General features: G+C 32.0%; 1 protein-coding gene across 1 annotated transcript in view; it reads right to left on the reverse strand.

The window, feature by feature from the left end:
• The window catches only part of LOC145247427 (E3 ubiquitin-protein ligase HECW2-like), a 328,541-nt gene that overhangs the window by 23,721 nt on the left and 283,179 nt on the right, over positions 1–21,641 (reverse strand). Inside the window, exons 18-24 of the mRNA XM_080109185.1 lie at positions 20,285–20,465; positions 17,985–18,088; positions 15,379–15,496; positions 13,719–13,832; positions 9,469–9,621; positions 6,045–6,143; positions 210–342 (exon numbers count right to left, since the gene is read on the reverse strand). Of these exons, the coding sequence (XP_079965311.1) occupies positions 210–342; positions 6,045–6,143; positions 9,469–9,621; positions 13,719–13,832; positions 15,379–15,496; positions 17,985–18,088; positions 20,285–20,465 (902 nt within the window). The remainder of the gene's footprint in view (positions 1–209; positions 343–6,044; positions 6,144–9,468; positions 9,622–13,718; positions 13,833–15,378; positions 15,497–17,984; positions 18,089–20,284; positions 20,466–21,641) is intronic.

A 21,641-nucleotide genomic window follows, 5' to 3' on the forward strand; every position in this document is an offset into this window, starting at 1 on the left:
ACACAAAGTGTTTAAGAAGTATTTTAAATACACAACGTTAATGCATAGATTAGAAATAAATATTTTTAATACATAATATTAATGAGTCAACTGAAAATTTATAAAAATTATTTTAAATACATAACATTAATGTTCATTAAATTTGGAAATTGTTAAATGTATGAGAAAAATAATTACAAAAATGAAAATATTTTTTTATCAGTTATTACCTGACCAAAGACTTCTTCATTAACGGAAAAAGTCATCACCAAATCATGTTTACTAATATCTGTATCTTGTATCCACAGCAAACTTTGATGAAACTCTGTATCTAAAGCCTCTACATCTGCTATAGACCACGACCTGCAAAAAGCGAAAGGAATCAAAATTAAAACCAAAAATAACATGAGGAAAACATAAGTAGAACATCCCATCTATCAAACACGATACCACAAGTTTGCTTCCTAACTGAGTACAACATTCATATGAACAAACTTTACTTTCTGCCCAATAAATATATGCAAAAGTTATCGACTATTGACTTAGAATGAGTGTTTTATGCCAAATTGAATGTTTAACATGGCTGAATTTGTGCTTATTTTTTAATTAAATACTAATTCCTATTTATTTCTAACTATGCATTGAACAGATATGATAATACTTTTTTTTTTTTTAGAAGAGTCACTACTTATCAAGTCCTGAAGGCCACTTGAGGATAAGGGTTAAGGAATATAAAGTGGTAGTGTATTAATTATTAATGGTGTAGATTGGGTAGAATTTTGATTATTTAAGGGAACAGCTCAACAAGAACTTGTTTACATTGGACTTGAAGGCTATCATTATGTAATTGGCTTAGAAGCAGGCCAGTGGAACAGTGTTCCACAATTGGGCAATTCTGGGAAAGAAACTTTGTTCATGGAATACTTAGTTCATTGTACCTTATCATAAAAGTCCATACAAAATTTCAATTCAAAACAGAGATATTAAACTTGACATTAGTAATATGGGACAAGAAGGAGGAAGCAGCAACCTTAGTAGAAGTTAGTGTTCCCAAATAATGCCAAGTTAAACAAGACAAAACGATCATTATCATCAGGATATGCGCCTTGTCCGGACCAATATGACTCTTCAGAGTTTCATCAGCTGCCTCAAATCTTCAGGTTCACAGTTGGCGTCATGTGCTATTTGCTGGATGTACGTTGATCTAAGTCGTCCTTTGCTTGCACGTACGTGTTGTGGAGTCCATAGCAATACATCACTCACCAATTTATGCTTTTTTCTCAAACAGTGACCGGCAAATCGTAGGCGTCTCTCCCTGATAGTATTACATATGGCAAGTAGGTTGCCATAAAGTTGCTGTTTCGTGGGATGATTTTGCCAAGATATATTTAATATAGTTCGTAGCATACGGGTGTATGTGCCGTCTAGTTTTCTTTCCAATCTTTTAGGGAGTGTTCAGGTTGTAGCAGCGTAAACAAGGACAAACTCTACGACTGCCCTGAAGAACTGCCTTTTCAGTTTGTCAGTTAGCTCTGTGGAAACTATGTTGCTGCCCAGATACGTAAACTCAGCGACTTCCTTCAATGTTGTGCCAACCATAACCCTGATCTCTCTTTCCACATTGAAAGTCATAAACTTTGTCTTATCCGCATAAATGTGTTAACTAATGTTATTTGCGGACTTTTCTAGCTTGCGTAACTGTGTTTGCGGATCAGCAGTATTATTCAGACAGAGGGAAAGATAACAAAATACCAAGGTCTTATGTATGATATGAAAAAAAAACTGAAATCTTAGGAAGACCTCTATCATTCCAGTAATTACACGAACAACTGGACTTGTGAAAAAGAATTTCTGTAACTACTTGGAAAATGTACATGGTGAACCAAATGCAAAAAAATATAAACGATTGATGGTTAGAATTTTGAAAAGATCTGATTGGAATGTCTGAAATAGTGGCTGAATATCTGGCATACAGTAAGATGCTCCAACTCTAAGAACAAAAGAAAATTGATAAAAAACTTATTTAAATTTCGAAATAAATGTACACGAAATACATACATACATACACATATATATATATATATATACACATACTAACATGGGTGTCTGGCATTGCCCGGGTGTTTGGAAGTGTGTCTTGAGCAAAAAAAAGTGATAGTAGGAAGGCAGGCTCGAACTCGTAGGAAAAGAACGGGAAAAAATGTGACGGCTTTTCTGTTACGAGACCACCGCCAAATCGGAAGTGACGTAGATTTAAATTAAGGCTAGACAATCGAAAAGAGGAGATGACTTTCGAAAATTTTGGTGAAAAAACCAACCCCTCCCTGTAGAAAAGTACCCAGTTGAGGGTGAAGAAATTAATGTTTTTAGCTAATTTTTCGGTATTTGTCGTCTGAAGGGTAGAGCTTCAAAACAATACTGATCTTGTGAAAATCCGTCGCCTCTGTCGAAAGTTTTAGGCAGACATGCAAACATACATACATACATTTATATATTTGTAGCTCAAATTTTCGACCCAAACCAATTAAAAAGCTTGCCCTATCTCTGAATACCCTTTATGTAAAATTTCAAATGTTTAGACCAGAAATTGTCTGAGTAATTTGGTAGAGACTGCAGAGGTCAAATTTTTTTTAACTTTGACCCCTATTATGACCCCTTAACATTTATTGTTTTGAGCTCAAATCAAGTTATTCAGTTAGATTCATGCCCAAGGAACCTATATCTAAAATTTCAATTGTTTATACCTAAAATTGGCGGAGGAGTTTGGTAGAGTTCTCAAAGGTCAAATCATTGAACTTTGAACCCTTAACAGCCAAATTTCTGGCTGAAAAAGGATTACAAACATTTTCCCAAATTTCCATACACTGTATATCAAATTTCGAGCCTGTAGACTAAAAATTGACAGAGTTATTGTGTAGGGAAATTTACAGACACACACACTTTCACTTTTTATATATATATATATATCGTTTTAACAAAATCAAGGAATAGATTGATAGCAACAAATAGTGTATTTCATCATTAGTTACAATTGTTTCAAGACTATTCGGACAAATTCAAACCCTATATCGTTTGAAAATTTTCAAAAGAACAGCCTTTCATCAGACATATTGAATAAAAAACACTTTAGCAATGAACAAGATGGAATCCATTTTCCTTATAAGGAAAAACATGGGAAAATATTTTACCTACATCTCATCCTTCCAAAGTTTTTAAAGATTTTTTTTATTTACCTATTTTCGTATCTCTATTTAAAAAAACAAAAATTTTAATCAATCATTCAATATTACCACTAATTACCTATGTTCACTTAATATATTTTACTAATACATTCACTAATTTATTAAATTAAAATTTCTTTATTACTTAATTTTATTTTATTTATTTGTTTGTTCTAATCCGGACTAATCAACTAAGTCTTCAGATATATTGTTTAGAATCTATGTTAGTTTTGTATCTAGAATTTGCTTTGATTATTTACTAAAATACCGGCTAACTTATTTGTGTAATTTCAAAAAGTGTTTTGTTTAAAATATATTCCATAAGGAAAAAAATGGTTAACAATACTCTTAATTCAGTGCAATCCCAATTTTCATTTAAAATTTAGGATCTAAATTTATTTTTAATTTTTTATTTTCTTTCGTTCTTACCTATTAAGATTTACGATTATCTGATAGTTTAGACGTTGAATGGGAGGTAACTCTATACGTTCGAAATTTTAAAGCTTTTGTCGAATTATAAGTTGCCAAATTACTAATATGTAGTTATGACGTTGAAAAGGAGTTAACTCTATACGTTCGTGATTTTAATGCTTTTGCAGAGTTCTAATTTGGCGAATTCCTAATATGCATTTATGATTTATTTGTTAATTAATCAAAACCATTTAAATCTAGGCTAATGTATTCAAATTATAAGTTTGTAAAGCATATCTTAACTGTGATACTGATTTTGTTACCAAAGTTTTACCCTACGTTTGCCATCTAGCAATTTTCTGAGGTTATATATGGCTTTAATTCAAATAATATCAATTCAAAATTTAAGTTCTTAAATACTTATCTAATAATAATAAATATCCTATTAATAAGTATTCTATTAATAAATATATTATTTAGCTCCATGTATGTTTTACTCCAACGGAAGTGAAGGTCCACCATGGTTTTTGGATTTAACCGTTCAAATATTTAATAAGCTAGGATTTTTTAAGTTTTACTAATCTAAAAACAGTATCTATTAATCTCCATTCTTTATTACTAATACTGTTTTTCTAGTGTAGAATTTATATTGCTAATCTTTAAGCTATTCTATTGATCTAAAAACAGTATCAACTATTTCACCATCCATATAATTAATATTGTGTTCCTAGTTTTGAAACAATATTGCTAATCTTTGTTAGGCCTTTTTATAGATCTAAATTTCTTATCTAATAATCCATTGTCTTTGTTTCTAAAAATGTGTTTCTAGTGTTGAATTTTAGATTCCAAATTTACTTACTAAATTTGAATCATTTATCACATCTAATTTACTCCATTTTTAGCTATTTAACTTTATTTTAACTCTGGCCTTTCACTCAAGAACCTTTTTTTTTCTCTCACAAGAACCTTTTTTCCCCTCTCAGCTATGTTTTAGACATGATAGCAAAAATATATTCCTATGAAGACATCCCTGTATAGCATCCAGCCTCTTATTTAATATTTCTTTAGAATTCACTATGTAAAAGGCTTCCAGTAAACACAGATTGCATCTTTTTGATTTCCCAGGTCTATACTTACTACCCTTATCTACTATTGACCATTTTAATTCAAAATATTTTTTGTTTTTATGAAGTTCCCAAACCCAATCACCTAATGCAGTTGTGTTCCTCTTTTTATTTTTAATGTTAATTCTTGTACCATCATTATCATCTTCTTTAATAGTTTTTCTTTTTGAAGGATACAACATGGTTTCTGAATCTTTCCTTAAAGACACACCCCGTGGCTCCAAGATATACCTTCTTAATATTATCAGCCTTAATCTCACATTTGTACACTATTTCTGAGGTTAAGCATTTGCCATCCAATGGGCAATCGCCAGGTATTCTGCAATTACAGTTATTATATATAATTTTCATGTATGTTTATCCAATGTACTGGATTCTTTTCCCACCATATTAATTGAGTCACTCTGACCTCCCATCTAGCCAAAGTAAGGTTGAAGAGACCGAATGCCTAGCCACTAGAATCTTGTCATACAATATTAAAAGTGGCCAAGTTTTTTTTTTTTTTTTTTTAGAGTGGTGGGGTATGTGTTTACAATCAGTTAACTCATGACCCTGCCGACAAGGCAGATGATTGATCTGAGAGAAAAAGGCATTGTTATATATTGGGACCCTATGCCTATAATTAGAGATTATGTTAATTGGTATGAATCTTGGCAAGATTTACATTAGTACATGTTATAATAACCTGGCGGTAAACGGAAATATACTGCAGGAGGCGTGATAGAAACGTACAGGGGCGGGGGGAGTCAAAGGTTTAGTCCTTAGTCAAAATGAGCTAAAAATGCAGGTGTCAAAGCATATGACAGGGACGATGTCACATGATCAGGGGACTGAACAGAGTTTCCCCTTAGTCGATCATTGTGAGTGATACAGACAATATGTGCCAGACAATATAGAAATCTAAGTGAATGCTGCCTAGAGACTCTGCTGTGCATCACCATCTAAGTTAAGAAAAACAAGTTAAGAATTAATTATATATTAGTCTCTCCTCTCAATAAGTAAATTATCTTTCTCTAATAAAACTTTTGAAACCTCAGCAAACGTCTATTGTGTTTCCATGCAAGAGTAGACTGATCTTAAACAGATCAACAACCATGAGGGGATCATTGCCCATGCATGGAAAAACCAACAACCGCGCACGTATGTAAAAAGACTTTTGTTGATTTATAGTTTGATCACTCACAAGCAGAAATGCAAAAGTGCGCACTTATGTAAAAGACTATGTGCAAAGTTGCTTAACATTAAAAATTCAGAATAAAGTCACAAATTTGTCAAGAATTATGAAAATACAAAGAAACGGTTGACTTACTCTCTCAATAAAGCTTTATAAAATGGTCTAGTAAAGAATGCATCTAGTAGGTATTGGTGTACAAGAGCCAATCCCAAAACACGTCCTGCAAATCGGAACCTGAAAAAAAACAAAACAAAAAAAAACATTCAAAGAGTTCTTTTCAAAGATTAATTTTTTTTATTAATCTATAATTATAAAACACTGCAGACTATCAACCTGCCCTTGTTTGAATCATGTCCACCATAAACATGGTTATATATATATATATATATATATATATAAAGAGTAGGTAGTAGTTTGCTTGAAGCATTGTTGGTAAAGAAATATATAGAATTTTTTTTTTTTTTTTAAAAGCCAAAAACAATGTGGGGAAAGACCGGAATTATGAAAGTAAAGAAAGAAAAACAAACAAATGTAGACGGGTATGCTTGAGTAGAGGAGTGTCTAGCCTTTATTCGTCTATCTTTCCTCACCTCAATGTATAATTACTTATAACCAAGTTGCTGGTATGTCCGGTGTATGTAAAGTCCGTGGGTGATGGAACTTTGATTAATTTCGAGAGAAAGGGACCTCTCTTTTTCAAAAGACAAAAGTGGATTCAAGATGGCTTTACATATACCGGACATACCAGCAACTTGGTTATAAGTAATTATACATTGAGGTGAGGAAAGATAGACGAATAAAGGCTAGACACTCCTCTACTCAAGCATACCCTTCTACATTTGTTTGTTTTTCTTTCTTTACTTTCATAATTCCGGTCTTTCCCCGCATTGTCTTTGGCTTTTAAATAAAAAAAAATTCTCTCTCTCTCTCTCTATATATATATATATATATATATATATATATATATATATATATATATATATATATATATATATATAAGTAAAAGCTGGTCACACACTTTTAGAAGACACTTATTTTGAATAAAATTAAAATGAGAAATTTGAAAACTTTGAAATGTCGGAAATAATCAGAAAATCATTTTATTTACTTTTGTTGTTATAAGTTCAATATTTTGCTAAAAATAGCCTCATCAGGGTAGGAAGTCTGGTATGTGATTTTTTTTTTCTTTTCTTTATTTTCGTGTTAAAGAGGAGGTAATGCCTCAGAGTAGAAGAGAAGAGAAATATACAAGTTATTCCGTTGGTTCCATATGTGTTTTGCTCTAGTTTTTAGCAAAATATTGAACTTACAACAACAAAAATAAAATGATTTTATCATTATTTCTTACACTTTATATATATATATATATATAAATATAATAAAACGATTCATAATTTTGAATTAAAATCAGTTTCAACAGAAAAACACAAACAAAATCAAATAGACTGTATGATCGTTTCAGAAATGGTCATTTTATTTAAATTAACAATAAGTATTAACAATAATCTGACAAAATATTTGTCCTTTAAAAACAAAGTCTCCTCATCATGCAAAAATAAGGGCGAGTGGAAACAGTTAAAGGCACCAAAATAAAACTAGCACTTGAGTCGTATTGTCAGGCAGATTTTTTATCTCCATTATAAAATCTGTTTCAATTTGAGTCTATCTTGGCATGTTGTTATATTTTGTCTTCTCAGTTTGTCAATATTTATTGTCAATTTAAATAAAATGATCATTTCTGAAACGATCGTACACTCTAGTTGATTTTGCTTGTTTTTTCATTTTGAAACTGATTTTAATTCAAAATTATGAATCATTTTACTCAATATTAAAATAGCCCTAGGATATCTATACCTATTGAGCTTATATATCTACAGTATAATGAGCACTGTTTTCTTTTAATAGTAGTAATACATTTACTAACACATTAAAATAAAGTCTGCTCTTTAGACTCCAGGTCTAATTTCCTTAAAAAAAAAAAAAAAAAAAAAAAAAAAAAAAAAAAATTATATATTTTATTTGCTTTATATATATACATATATATATATATATATATATATATACACACACACACTACTAGCAAAAGTACCCATCGTTGAGTGGGTTCAAAAACAGCCTACAGAAAATGGACTCTGATTTATGAAAGTATGATAGGTTATGAAAAGGAAGGCTTGTAAAGAGATAGCTTCCAATTTGGGGGTATCAAAACCAAAGCAAAATATGATGAAAGTAAAAATAAAATAGATAAACCCCATAATTTATTATACCATACCTGTTCACACTGCAACACTTATCACAATATTCTGTGGATCTATATTAAAAAACCTTGTTAAACTTTATGACATATTTCCATTCTATGGAAGTCAGGCGCGAACGAACACCCCATAATTTTATTATACCATATTTCTTCAAACTGAAAGATAATTATCAAAGTATACTTACGCAGATAGATATGAAAAGTCTTTATTAAAGTTTGTGCCTATTTCCATTCTATGGAGGCCATGTGCGAACGCAGACCCCACAATTTTTTTTATACCATCCCTATTTAAGTTAAAACATACTTATCAAAGTATTATTATGTACATCTATATCAAAAACACTTGTAAACCTTTTTTTTTTTTTTAATTTATAAATTTATTTCCATACTTTGTGGAACAGGCACGAACGCAGACCCCACAATTTTAATGAACCACCGTTCTGCCAGATCAAACATACCCATTTCTGTGTTTCAATACATCTTCTATCATTATATATAATCAGTTTTTTAAAATAGTCAACCATATAGGAGCCTATTCGTGACCAGACACACACATACACACACATTCAGCTTTATATATATATATATATATATATATATATTTCTTATTTGTTTTTCCTCTATCACCTTTCTAATTTTTTTTTTATTACCTTTTTCATTTTTCTTTCTTTTGTAATGATCATTTTTTTTTTTTTAACAATCTCTATTATTAATTTTGGTTTCGGTTTCAATTCTAGCTGATGGCACTCAAATCATATTTTTTTTTTATTACTTTTGAAATCATGACTATATATTGGGTACAATATAATACAAAATAATCAATAGAGAATCGACTCTATAATAATACATAAATTAGAATATATTTAAGTGTAATTTACGACTGGGCAATGTCGGTACCCCTGCTAACTTAACACTAAAATTGATATGAAATGTTCAATATCAAAATAATTTAATGCAAAATTCTAATCAGTTATTGGATTTTATTACGATTTGTTGATAAATGAATCGACTGTAGTCAAGAACAACTATGAGATGTAAGGGAGAATATCACTCATTTTTTCGGACTGATCCATTGACAAGTAATTATTGCTTCTATTATAATTAATTTTCATTAATCACAAGATGACGTGAGAATTTTTCACTTGTTTGAAGCTCGTATTTTTCGTGATACACTGTGGAATTAGGCCTGTAGACAAAAAGCAAGACAACATATTTTCTAATTTCTAACAAACTTTACATAGAACATCCGATGCGTGTGAAGATGAATAAGTAGAATAGCGATGCTGATGCTTTCTAACTTACCATTCCTGATAATTATCCACAAATCTTGATCTTGGACTAATTTGAACTGTATATGTGTCATTGGCTGAGTACTCAAACAAAGCGTAATACGGGTTGAACAGTTGACGTGATAGCAAGAAGAAAAATTCTCTTGATGGTCCCCCATAATCTAACCTGAAAAAATATAGATTTAAAAAAATATAAACAAAAATATGATGCAAAGTTTAAAAAAAATTTTTTTTTAAATTCTTTTTTTTAAAATGTCTATTTTAAACCAGCAAAAAAAGATAACGACATTTGGAAAGAATTCATTTTTTTCCTCATCTTCATAGTTATTGTTGTTTCACCACGTTTCAACCAACTCATACTCTGACCTTCTTCAGATGGTTAACTGCAACAGGATAGGGATGCTGGGTCTTGTAAATTATTCCCAGTAATTACTGCCTTCCATAGTTGTCGTCTCACCACACTTTGGCCAACTAATAATCAAGAAACCTCATCTCAAATGATTCCAAAAATAAATTCCAAAAATAAAAAACATAATTTGGAATGTAGTATACTCAGAATGACAGGTACATCACAGGGGAATAGAAAAGTTGATATTACTGTTACAGATATTAGTCATGAATCATCCTCAGAAGTAATCAAATGGCATTCATTCCAATCATCATTTTAAATCTTCTCAGAATAGTCTCCATCATTCAACTACCAATCACATTAATCCTTATTCTTTTAACCTGCATAAGTAGAAAACTCATCAGTGTAAAAAAAGTATTGATAATAGACATTTACCGATGAAAATTATAAACACTTAACATTCTACAGTAGTAGTACTGGTAATCATGATGATACATCACTTCTCATTAGATCAAAGTTAAGCAATGTTGAGCATGGTCAGTATCAGATGGGCAAGAATTTGGGAATACCAGGCACTGTATGTAGGAATACATCAACACTTCCCTGCAAGAATGGCAAAAAACTAATGTTCTTATCTCCCCTGATGAGGATATACAAGCAACTGGGGACTGCATGTGAATTTCATATCCCTATGAAATATCCTGGGGAGGAAGGCTTTTCAACCGGAGTAAGATTAGTGTCACTTCAGCATGGGACTGTAATGATAGTACTTATAAGTAATCCAATAGGCTTCAAAATTATTGTACACAGTTGCAATGCTGAATGCATTACTAATACGGTTAAAAAATACCTCAATATATATATAAAAATACCTCAATACATTTAAAAAATACTCGGTATATAAAAAAAACCATCGACACATTAAAGAAAAAATACCTCGACACACATAAACAATACCTCGACACACATAAACAATACCTCGACATACATAAACAATACCTCAATATAATAAAATTGGATGTGTGGTCTTATTCAGAAACAAAAGATGAGAATTTAAAGCTTTAAAAAATTAATCCAAGTGATTAAAAATAATTATATTTTGTTTAACATCAGTTTTACATGCTGGCACGTGTTGGACAGCTTTTAGAAACTGATTTTCAAATTAGCATATCTGACTAAGCCTTTATTCCTCTTTCTCTCAAATCAACCCTTTTCATTCCATACCTTGTTTTCATTGGTGTTCCTCAGCCAATTAACATCTAATAACCAATCAACTTTAATCCATTCTTTCAATGTGACCAAACCAACAAAGTCTCCTGTTCTGCATACATCTCCATCATAATGTAACATTCCTCCAAGATCATCAATGCCTATCTTTAGCACTCACATTAGACATACATTGTATCATTCTCATTTCTTTTCATGCAACACATATCCTCAAGCCTCACTGATCAGGTATCACTTCCATATATCATCACACCATATACATTTGTTTGATACTCTTTTCTTGGTCAACAGTGATAACGCTCTGCTAGTTAGTAATGGCAGAAGTTCACTCCATCCATTGTTAACTGTTGTAATAAAACGAGCACCTGCTCCTCCCTGTGCTCCAATGATATTACAAAGATAAAACTTCCTAACACCCTTAATTGTTTCAATAATTATCATTCAAATATATTTCCCTGACATCTCTTATCTTTAAGTTTAAGATAATACTTCTGGAACACAAACTGGTAATCATTTCTCATTCTACCAGTAATTCCAATGCATTTCTTGTGCACACAATGCTTACAACACAAACTTAAAGAGAAATTTCCTCCAATACTACTACCATGTATATCACTTTCGTTTATAAAATACTAGCGGCGGGTACCCGGCGATGCCCGGGTGTCTTGAGGTAAATCAAAACTCCGGGGAGGGGGGGGGGTTAAATAATAAATAAAAAATGTTTTGGTAGGTGAGTGTATGAGGATCGAACCCGTACCCTTGAGTTGGAAATTAATGCGTGAAAAAAAAAAAAAAAAGTGCTATGTTAACCATTGAGCCACGCCGACATACGTTAAGCAGGTTTGAATTTATTTATTTAACTATAAAAACAGGTGTGCGCAATAAAAGTTAACTCTGCTGCTTCCATTTGACCTAATTAAGAAGGTCAAATAGAAGTCACGCAGCGTTTGGGTTTGTTTACCCAAATTTGACTGTTTCTTCCCCCAACAGATGTTGGGGAGGGTAAAGCAGCTCCCAATTGTCCAGATTGAATAGCAACTGTCTGATATACAAGATTGATCAAAGTTGATTGCTTCTGGACGTTTTTCCTGGCGCAATGCCGAGAACACGTCGTTTGAGTTTAGTTTCACTTTATTTATACTAAAAAGCCCAATCAACACGCGAGAAGCCAAAACAGCAATAATTTTGTAAAAATCGACATAAATAAATCTATACGCTACGCGCTTTCCTAATTCCTAGATATTATTATATAGGACCTATATAAACAGTTGTAAGCGATAGTAACGAACCCGGGACTGTGTGTGCGAAAAGCCTTTGCCAGACATACACGAAATGGTCACACACATTTTGCCTTTTATATATATAGATGAGCAATTATAAATACTCCACAATAGTCTCCAAAACTATGGGGTAGCTTGCAACAAATTTGGCAGTTATAGTAGATTGAAGTCCTTGGAAGCTTTCTGCAAAACTGTTTCTGGAAGCAGTGGACATTCCGAATAGTCCCTTCTAATTTTGTTAATTATTAGAAACATTTTTCATCATGAACAAATATAAACACTATTTATATTGTGAAGCGATTTATTGAATTTAAAAAAAAAAAATCGTAAAAAAACTAAAAATAACAAATGAGGTTTTGTAAGAAATAAAACTATTTGGACTTTTATAATAAACATTTATGAAATGAGGTTGTTAAAAAAAAATTAAACTTTATTTGAACGTTTTTAATGAAAATATGTTTGTTAAATAAAGTTTAGAATAAAATATTTTTATTGGATACATTTTTTTTTAATGATTGATTTATAAAAACCTCATTTCATAAACATGTGTTTATTATAAAAGTGCAAATATTTCATTTTTATAATTTACAAAAATTTGCTTTCATTTTTAAAAATTTTATTTCAATAAATTGCTTTACAATATAAATAGTGTTTACATGGTTTCATTATTTTTTTCTTATAATAAAAAAAAAAAAAATCAGAAGGGACAATTCCGAGTGTTCACCACAGAAAGCTTCTGAGGACTTTAGTCGTTTATAACCAATTTGGCATAAAGAACCCTTGGTATGCCAAATGTATTACGAATATGATACTTAAAAATAAAAAAAAAAAGTAAAAAACATTTTTAAAAATTGGACAGGCATGGTATATTATTCAAGAATGAATGGCGATACTTTAAAGCTTATAAAATATCAATGAAATTCTAATGAAGTCGTTAATACGGCACTTGTACAGTTTAATCAAGACATTAAAAAATAAAAATATCGAAAAAAGGTTACATTGTACGTATCTGTTTTAGACTGAAGATCTCAAAAAAAAAAAAAAAAAAAAAAAAAAAAATTTCACTTAATTTGATAGAGTAGTTTGTTTTTTACAGCGGAAAAAAACACGTTTTTATGACAGCGCGTTAAAGATAGACATCTTGGAATCTTTTGAACACGCCACGGGGAGATAACTCAATGTAAAGTGCTGACACTCCCTCCACATCTTTAATACTACTGCTCAGTATCAAAAATTGTTTTTTCGCTGTAAAAAAAAACTACTTGATAAAATTAAGTGAAATTTTTTTTCGGAGAACTTCATTCCATAATGGATATGTACAATTTAAAATTTTTTGGATATTTTCATTATTTAATGTCTTGAATAAACTGTACAAGTACCTTGAATTGATATTTAATTTATACTTACCCTTCTTCTCCAGCAAAAGAAATATATAAACGGCTCTTTTGCAGCTCTTTTTTAGAAGTGGACATAATTTTATTAAAGGCATCTTCTAGAACATTGTCTCTCTTTACTGTTAATCTGAGAACGATAAAAAAAAAAAGAAAGAAAAACTTATTAATACAGTTTGGATCAACAGTTTGGTGCTATACAGAGCTCCTTAAAACTTTAAGTATCCCTACATTTTGTGTGAGTGTCAAAATGTTTTATTCTTTTTCAGATCTTAAAAAATATAAACTACAATTCAATTCTTTGCTTGGTTTGGTTGTTTTACAGCATATCAACACTTTGGGTTATTTCATGCTGAAACCAGTAATTTTGGAAACGTTTTTATGCTTCAACTTCTTTATATCTTCAAACATTTATTCATGAAGTTTGGTTTGGTTGTTAAGTTTTATAACGTATCAACTCTTTTCAGGTTATTTAATGCTAAATTCAGTAATTTTGGAAAAAAATTTTATTCTTCAAGTTCTTTATATCTTTATTTATTCATAGCATTTGGTTCGATTGTTTTGTAGAAGAAAATTGTTGTTTTTGAATTTGCAGAATATGATTGAATTTTGGAAAAGGAAAAGAAAAAAAAAACGTTTGGTGATCAGGAAGTCAGCATCTTCAGACATTGCCACTCCTGACCAAAGTGGACCTTTAAGCAATGGTAACTAAAGGATAACTCCACATTCCCCAAATGGGGCCTCACTACTGGATGTCTTAAGGTCATACTCAGGACCTTACTGCCAGGGGTCACCAGTGTTACCCTGTCTCTCATAATACCTTGCAAATATTGCTGCGGCTTTTTAGAGACAATACCCCATTTTATTTCTTTGACCCTATCACACCTTAGCTCATAGGCAGACAGAAATGGGAGGTACATGTTTTGCATTTTATTTATTTGTAATTCTCCTAGATTATTTGTTTCTATACTCATGTTCAAACTTATGCATTATTTTGTTTATTGTCATATGTAAATGAACATGAACTTTGTTGCTCAGAGAGTTACAAAATCTATGACTGATTAATTGAATTATCCATCCAGCGTGGCCATAGCAATGATTGAACTCACTACACAAGTTTGTAGCGTAATTCAAATCTTGTCGGTAGCTGAATACTTGATGCTTTGCCAGGGCTATCAAGGGTATTTTTTATCGTTACACAATCACTAGATGGATTGCCTACCACGACTTAAGAGTCCCATCACCCCTCGAGAGAAGGATAGACCATGCCAGTTTCTCAACCTGGTATTTTACCTCGCGGTACATACAGCACCTAGCCTTCCCAAATAGTCACCCATCTGGTACTAGCCAGGCTCAACATGGCTTAACTTTGGTGATCTGGCAAGAACCGATGTGTCAACATGATTGTGTCATACTAATTGTATTATAATAACTGCAAAACTATTTAGTTTCTTTAAATAAAATAAAGAAAATACAAGATATAAAAACAAACAAAATATAAAACAAAACAGAATCAAATCAAAACTAAAAACATCAGAACAAAAATAAAACACAAAATAAGATAAAAAATAAAAATAAAAAACAATAAACATAAAAATAAACAATAAAAATAAAATAAACAAAAATAAAACTTTAAAAAAATCAAACAAAAATAAACAATAAAAAAAAAAACTCACTTTAATTTCCCTGGTCCCTGGCCATAACCTTTAGTTTCTAATCTTTTGTAAAAATTCCTGAGTTTAGCTTGGAAGTCCCTTTTGTATGGGGCTGGAACTCTAGTAGGTCGTTGAACACCTGAGGAGAAGAAAAAAAAATAACACAAAAATTAGGAAGGACTATAAGAGTTAGTACTATAAAAATTTATTATAGAAAAACAATTTATTATTAAATTTACCAAAAAGTTTGGTTTTTCTTTTGATATGTTAGTTTTTGTTTTGTAGCACATAACTTACCGACGGATTATTTAATGCCAAATAAAGTTTTGTACTCCTAGAAAACCTTACTTTCTAAAATGGTTTTGTTTTACAACATAACATCCATCTATTACTTCTAGAAGGAAATTTTTACAGTGAGAATGGAAACATCATTCACTAGAAAAAATTTCTTAGAATAGTTTGGCTTTTTTTTTTTATAACATCAATTACTCTTAGGAAATTTTTACAGGGAGAATGAGAGCATTTTTCTTTGAAAAAAAAACTAGCAGGTCTACCTGTCATATCCCAGGCGCAAAAGTGTAACATATTTCTATTAAGACTTCTGCACCTCTCTCAATTTGTGTCCATCTTTCTCTCCTCAATTTCTGCCTCAGCCAATTCCTCTCTAACTGGGCATACGCACATAGACAACTCTCCTCTTTCTTTTATATAATAGATTCCTTGCGGCACGAGTCTGCATTTTCTTTCCAAATAAATGCCTAACATTAAGAAATGTGACCAAACACAACAACCATCAATTACTCTTAGGAAATTTTTACAGTGAAAAAGGGAGTATACATAAGACTTAAAATGTGCAGCCAAAATGCTATAATTAGCAATTATCATTTTCTACACTGCTGATTGCATAAGCATGAAACACTAGTGTTTGTAGGTATAAAAATGATTGTTAATATTCATTTAAAAAAATATAGTTATAAAGTTTCTTTAGGAAATTAAAGTTGAGCCCTGTTAAGCGAATTAACAAAAAAAAGCCGTCAACTTTAGCATGAATGCAACATTCTGACTTCAAGTCATCGAATAGTTTCATGACTGTTTACTACATATGCCCACTGATTTACTATTTATAAACACTTCATTTTCTTGTGTAAATTGCCAGTGGCCTGGAGAGAAGACGCTAGCCTACAAGTCAAGGGGGACTTTATAACTGGGTTTGAATCTCCCAACCAGCAGTAATTATCACTTCCTGCACTTCCATGATTGAGTAAGCATGAAACATTAATGTCGGTAGGTATAAAAATAATATTCAAAAGGTATATATATTTGTATATTTTGGCAGCAAGTCATTATTTAGACACGTTTGACTGAACACGACAGAGTTATTCCTTTTTCCAATCTTGTTGGATATCTTTTCTATTTGCTGTGCGGTCTTTTTAATTTCGGCAAGCATATTATATAGAATGGCACCCAGAAGTTATTGGTCGGCCATATTTTTCTCACGCGCTTTCTATCTGGCATCCGATTGTCATCAGGAGCAATTGTTGTTTTCTTTTCCTTTGAGGCTTGGTGTATTTATAATTTTTTATTCAATTGGCTATAAATAATTAAACTTATAAATACACCAAGTCTCAAAGGAAAAGAAAAGGAAAAGAAAACAACAACAATTGCTCCTGACGATGATCGGATGCCAGATAGAAAGCGCTTGAGAAAAATATAGCTGATCAACAATTTCTGGGTGCCATTCTATATAATATCTAGAAGTGTAAGCCATGTTTAGTTTCAGAACAGTTTCCGATGCTCGTTGTTCTAAACAAGTCTTGAGAGGTGACTGGTTTGCAGTAGACAGTTCCACAGAGCAAAATATTCTTACCGTGTCGAAAAAAACATGCAAAATTGCTACAGAAAAGGTTTAATTTTTATGGAGCAATTCTGGTTTCTGATTGGTTGATAGCAGAACATGAATTAATTTGATTCGTCAGTTCCTAGCAGCATCGTTTATAAATAGAATCTCCCGACTGTGTGGGATCATACCCCATTATGAATCAAAAATATTGCAACATAATGTCTGTCGAAATTAAAAAGACTGCACAGCAAATAGAAAAGATATCCAACAACATCGGAAAAAGGAATAATTGTCATATTCAATGAAACATATATATATATAAGTAAATGTATCTTGTGACATTGTAACTACAACACAATCAACTAAACAATTTTCTTAATATTCATTATTCATTAAAAAATATGAATTCATATATAACAGGCTGTTCCTACCGGCACTACCCAATAATGTATTTACTCGCACTGTTTTGTTTTTCTTTTCTAAAATTATTTTCTTACTCCAATCAAAGGGAGATAATTGCATGAATGGATACAGAGTCGTTTGTTTGTTTGTTTGTTTGCTATTTTTCATTAAAGATGGGAACTATTTGAATATAATTGCAACCAGGACAAAATATTTTCTGGAAAGAATTAATAGAGTTATATTTTATTCTGTTTAACAACATGCTGCAATGCTTCACAAGAAAATGATGAAACAATAAATTTCGATTTTGTAGGAAGAAAGCTATTGATGACAAAGAAATGATATAGAGACTAATTTTACTTTATATATGATCAAGCAAACTGACCTGGAGAAGCCTGGGGTGACCCTGATGGGGAGTGTAGCCCTGAGCTTAGTGTTGATTGCTGGAGATGAGGAGGGACATATGACATTATTTCATTTTCACATAAACTGAAAAATAAATTGAAAGAGAACATAAGAAAACACTAAGATATAGAGCAAATTGATGAGGGTTGTTTAAATTAAAGAGGCAGAATTAACAACTAAAATATGTAAAAATTTTATTAAATACTGTAGGTATGTGAAGAAAGTTCCAGGTGAGAGTAGGCAAAACACAATGGAGATATCAAAAATAGAGAGAATGAGATATGTAAATTACAACATTATAGATTTGTTCAAATTTTTAAATGGTCTGAAGTACCATTATTATATAGGGGGCAGCTCTATCATTCATATTAAAAAAAGAAAAAAAGAAACGGAGATAATTCCATCATCTACATAATAAAAAGGGGAGATAGTTCCTTCATCTACATAATTGTTAGGTGGCACCCCTACAGATTCTGACACTGGACTATTCCTGATGTCACTCCTGATAACCAGTTTCTGTTATCGAACAAAATAGACAGCTCCAGTTGCAGTTTCAACAACAACTTTTCCTGCAGTTCCACAAGAAGGAAGAAATGCGATAAAACCAACTGTTGGAATAAGATAAACAGCAACAATAAATGTTGGAAGAGAAATTGTTACTTCAACAGAAGGGACAGGAGGAACTTTTCTTAAAAATGTTGAACAGAATGGAACACAGTGATAACAGCACAGATCTTTCCCAAAACACTATATGGAATTCAATTGAAACGTTTACCTATATATCGGAGTAGGATAAGATGTTTGATGCTTTTTATAGGCGATACGAAGACTTATTCATTGTTAATTGCCAAAAAAATCTGCTTATTTTTAAGGAAACTAGGGACCACAGAACACAGTAAGTTCGTTGATGAAGACAAGTGAACTGGAATTCTCTGAAGCAGTCAAACTCTTATCTGAACTTTTCGGCCCGCATGCGACTCTTTTTCCCAAAAGATGAAAATGTTTCAACCTAGCGAAATGCGACAGCAAAGATTATCTCATCTTTGCATCCATTGTTAACAAGCGCTGCGATGACTTTCGTCTGGCTGAACTGTCATTTCAAGTGTTTGATTTTTGCACAGAGTCTCGTCTCAACGAAAAACACAGATAAGACAATGAGTTCTCTCAAGACTCAAAAGCGAACAATGGCTCACACTCCAAAACTGGCAGAAGACTGTCAACATGTAGTAAGCATAAAGAATGACTCAAGAAACATTGAGTCAGGAATATCATAAATATGAAGAACTAGTTACAGACTAAAGGAATTCTCTCGGAAGGAAACAAGGAAACAAGACGCATTCAAAGAGTAGTTATCCAATCTCCAAACCAAAATTGCCCACAAGTCCGTGCAATCATTGTGGCAGACAACATTGCTCTATAGATTGTTTTTACAAAAAAACATGCAATGTGTGTGGTAGGAAAGGTCACAAATCGACAAATTGCAGAAAGAACAGAAGTAATAAGAGGGTAATAACGAGATTCGACATTGAATCGGAGAGGAAACAATGGAAACATGTAACTTAACATTCTCAACAAGAAAATAGATTTATAGCTGGGTTCCGGTTTAGACCTGTCAAACATCAACATACAAACATGGAAAAGGCTGAAGAAACCAACCATGAGGAGAACTAACAAATCAGCTTATGCAGTGATAGACGATAAGATAAATTTTGAGGGAGAGCTGATCCTCCCTATGACATTGAATGGTACCACCAAAAAAGTAAGAGTCTTTGTGCACAAGACATCCAAAAATTTCTTTGAAACAGATTGGATGGAGCAATTTAAATTCTGGGACTAACTGATAAAGAATTTCTGCCATAAGGTGGAAAACTTTACTGGGGTACAACAATTAAAAAATTATTTAAAGGGAAAATCTCCAGAAGTTTTTTCATAGGGACTAAGAAGATGTACCAAGACTATAGTGAGATTTGAGCTGAAGGGAAGTACTCTACCTGTTTTCAAGAAGAAGCGAAAAATCCTGTTTGCGACAGTCAAGAAAATTGATAAAGAACTGGATCAGTTACAAAAGGTCGGAATACTATCAAAAGTAAGCACCAGTGAATGGGCTGCCCCTACCGTATTTGTTACGAAAAAAAAAAAAACCACCCAAATTCATATCTACATAATAAAAAAACGGAGACAGCTCCATCATCTACATGATAAAAAAGGGAGATAACTCAATTTATAACAATGGATTTCATTTCTCAACAAGGCAGAGGAATATTGAAATTGTCAACTTACCTCAATAATATTGTTAGTTCAATATCATTTGAAAGGCGATCAAGAGCATCTGTGCCCTCAGAGCGGATTTTGTTTATTTTATCACGAAGAGAACTGTTGGATGAATAAGTACACTGTTTCTCCTTCAAGATGTCACTGATATTAGATTGACGGAGGAATGCAACAACCTTGTCGTTATAAGCTAAAAATAGAAATAGACAAATCAAAAGATATATGATCAAAGTAACAATTGAAGTCATTATTTTAAATAGGTTTTATCAAATTTATAAGGCTTAAGAAAAAAATTATACATTTGTTGGCTTAGAAATTTTAGAGTTACAGGAGCTATCTGAGTAAATTTAAGTTATCTCCCCTGAATCAATACTTGCCAATCAGAATGAACTCTTTCATTTTTGAAGTACAGAATAAGTGAAAGGAATTATTACATCTGATTGATATATTTTTATATGGTTTTTATTGATTTTATGGCATATCAACCATTTTTTAATTATTTAATGCTGAATTCAGTAATTTTGAAACAAGTTTTTATGCTTCAAGTTCTTTATATTTTCAAATATTTATTCGTGGTGTTTGGTTTGATTGTTTTGTAGAAGAAAAATGTTTTTGATTTTGAAGAACATGATTGAGTTTTGCAAAGAGAAGGGAAAAACAAAAACATCAAACTTGGTGCATTTTTGGTCATGCAATGAGTATCTGATAGAACCTGATGACTTAACAGGTATTACCACTCTGGGTCAAAGTGGACCTAGGAGCAATGCACCAAAGTGAACCTAGGACAATGGTAATTAAGAGGCGACTCCATATTTCTCCACAGTCGGCAAATGGAACTTCACCAAAGGATGTCTTGTCATACCCAAGACCCATGCTATTTCAATTTACTTCAATTCTATATTTTCTCTTTTTTGAAATATTTTCAAATTTTCACCATTACGAAATTTGCATTTCTTTCGTCAGAGTCTTTTTTTTTAAGAAGAATCACTTAAGGATTTCACTTTTATTTTGACACAACCATAATTAAAATGAGGATATCTGTTTTAGTCAAAATCGGAAATATTTTCAAATTTTCACCAACTATAGCTCCACTGCTTTGTGGAGGTCTTGGGAAAGGCAAAGGCTAATGGAGTAAAGCCTGTCACAAAATTCTGGTTTGGAGTCCCGATAATCGGATGGTGAAGCACTGCAACACCTTTCCGGCAACTCCTGCAGCTGCGCTGGCTCATATCGTTCTGGCTTGCCTTTCCATTGGGCTTGTCTGCAACACTGAGAGGAGGACCCTGGTAACTGGGCAAATCTGGGTCTCATCATCCACCCAGGCCTGCATCTGAAGAGACACTCTAGCTTCGACTGTATAGCCATA

Source organism: Euprymna scolopes, chromosome 25 (genome assembly GCF_053919585.1).
Source record: "Euprymna scolopes isolate OS-2025 chromosome 25, ASM5391958v1, whole genome shotgun sequence".
Lineage (NCBI taxonomy): Eukaryota > Metazoa > Mollusca > Cephalopoda > Sepiida > Sepiolidae > Euprymna > Euprymna scolopes.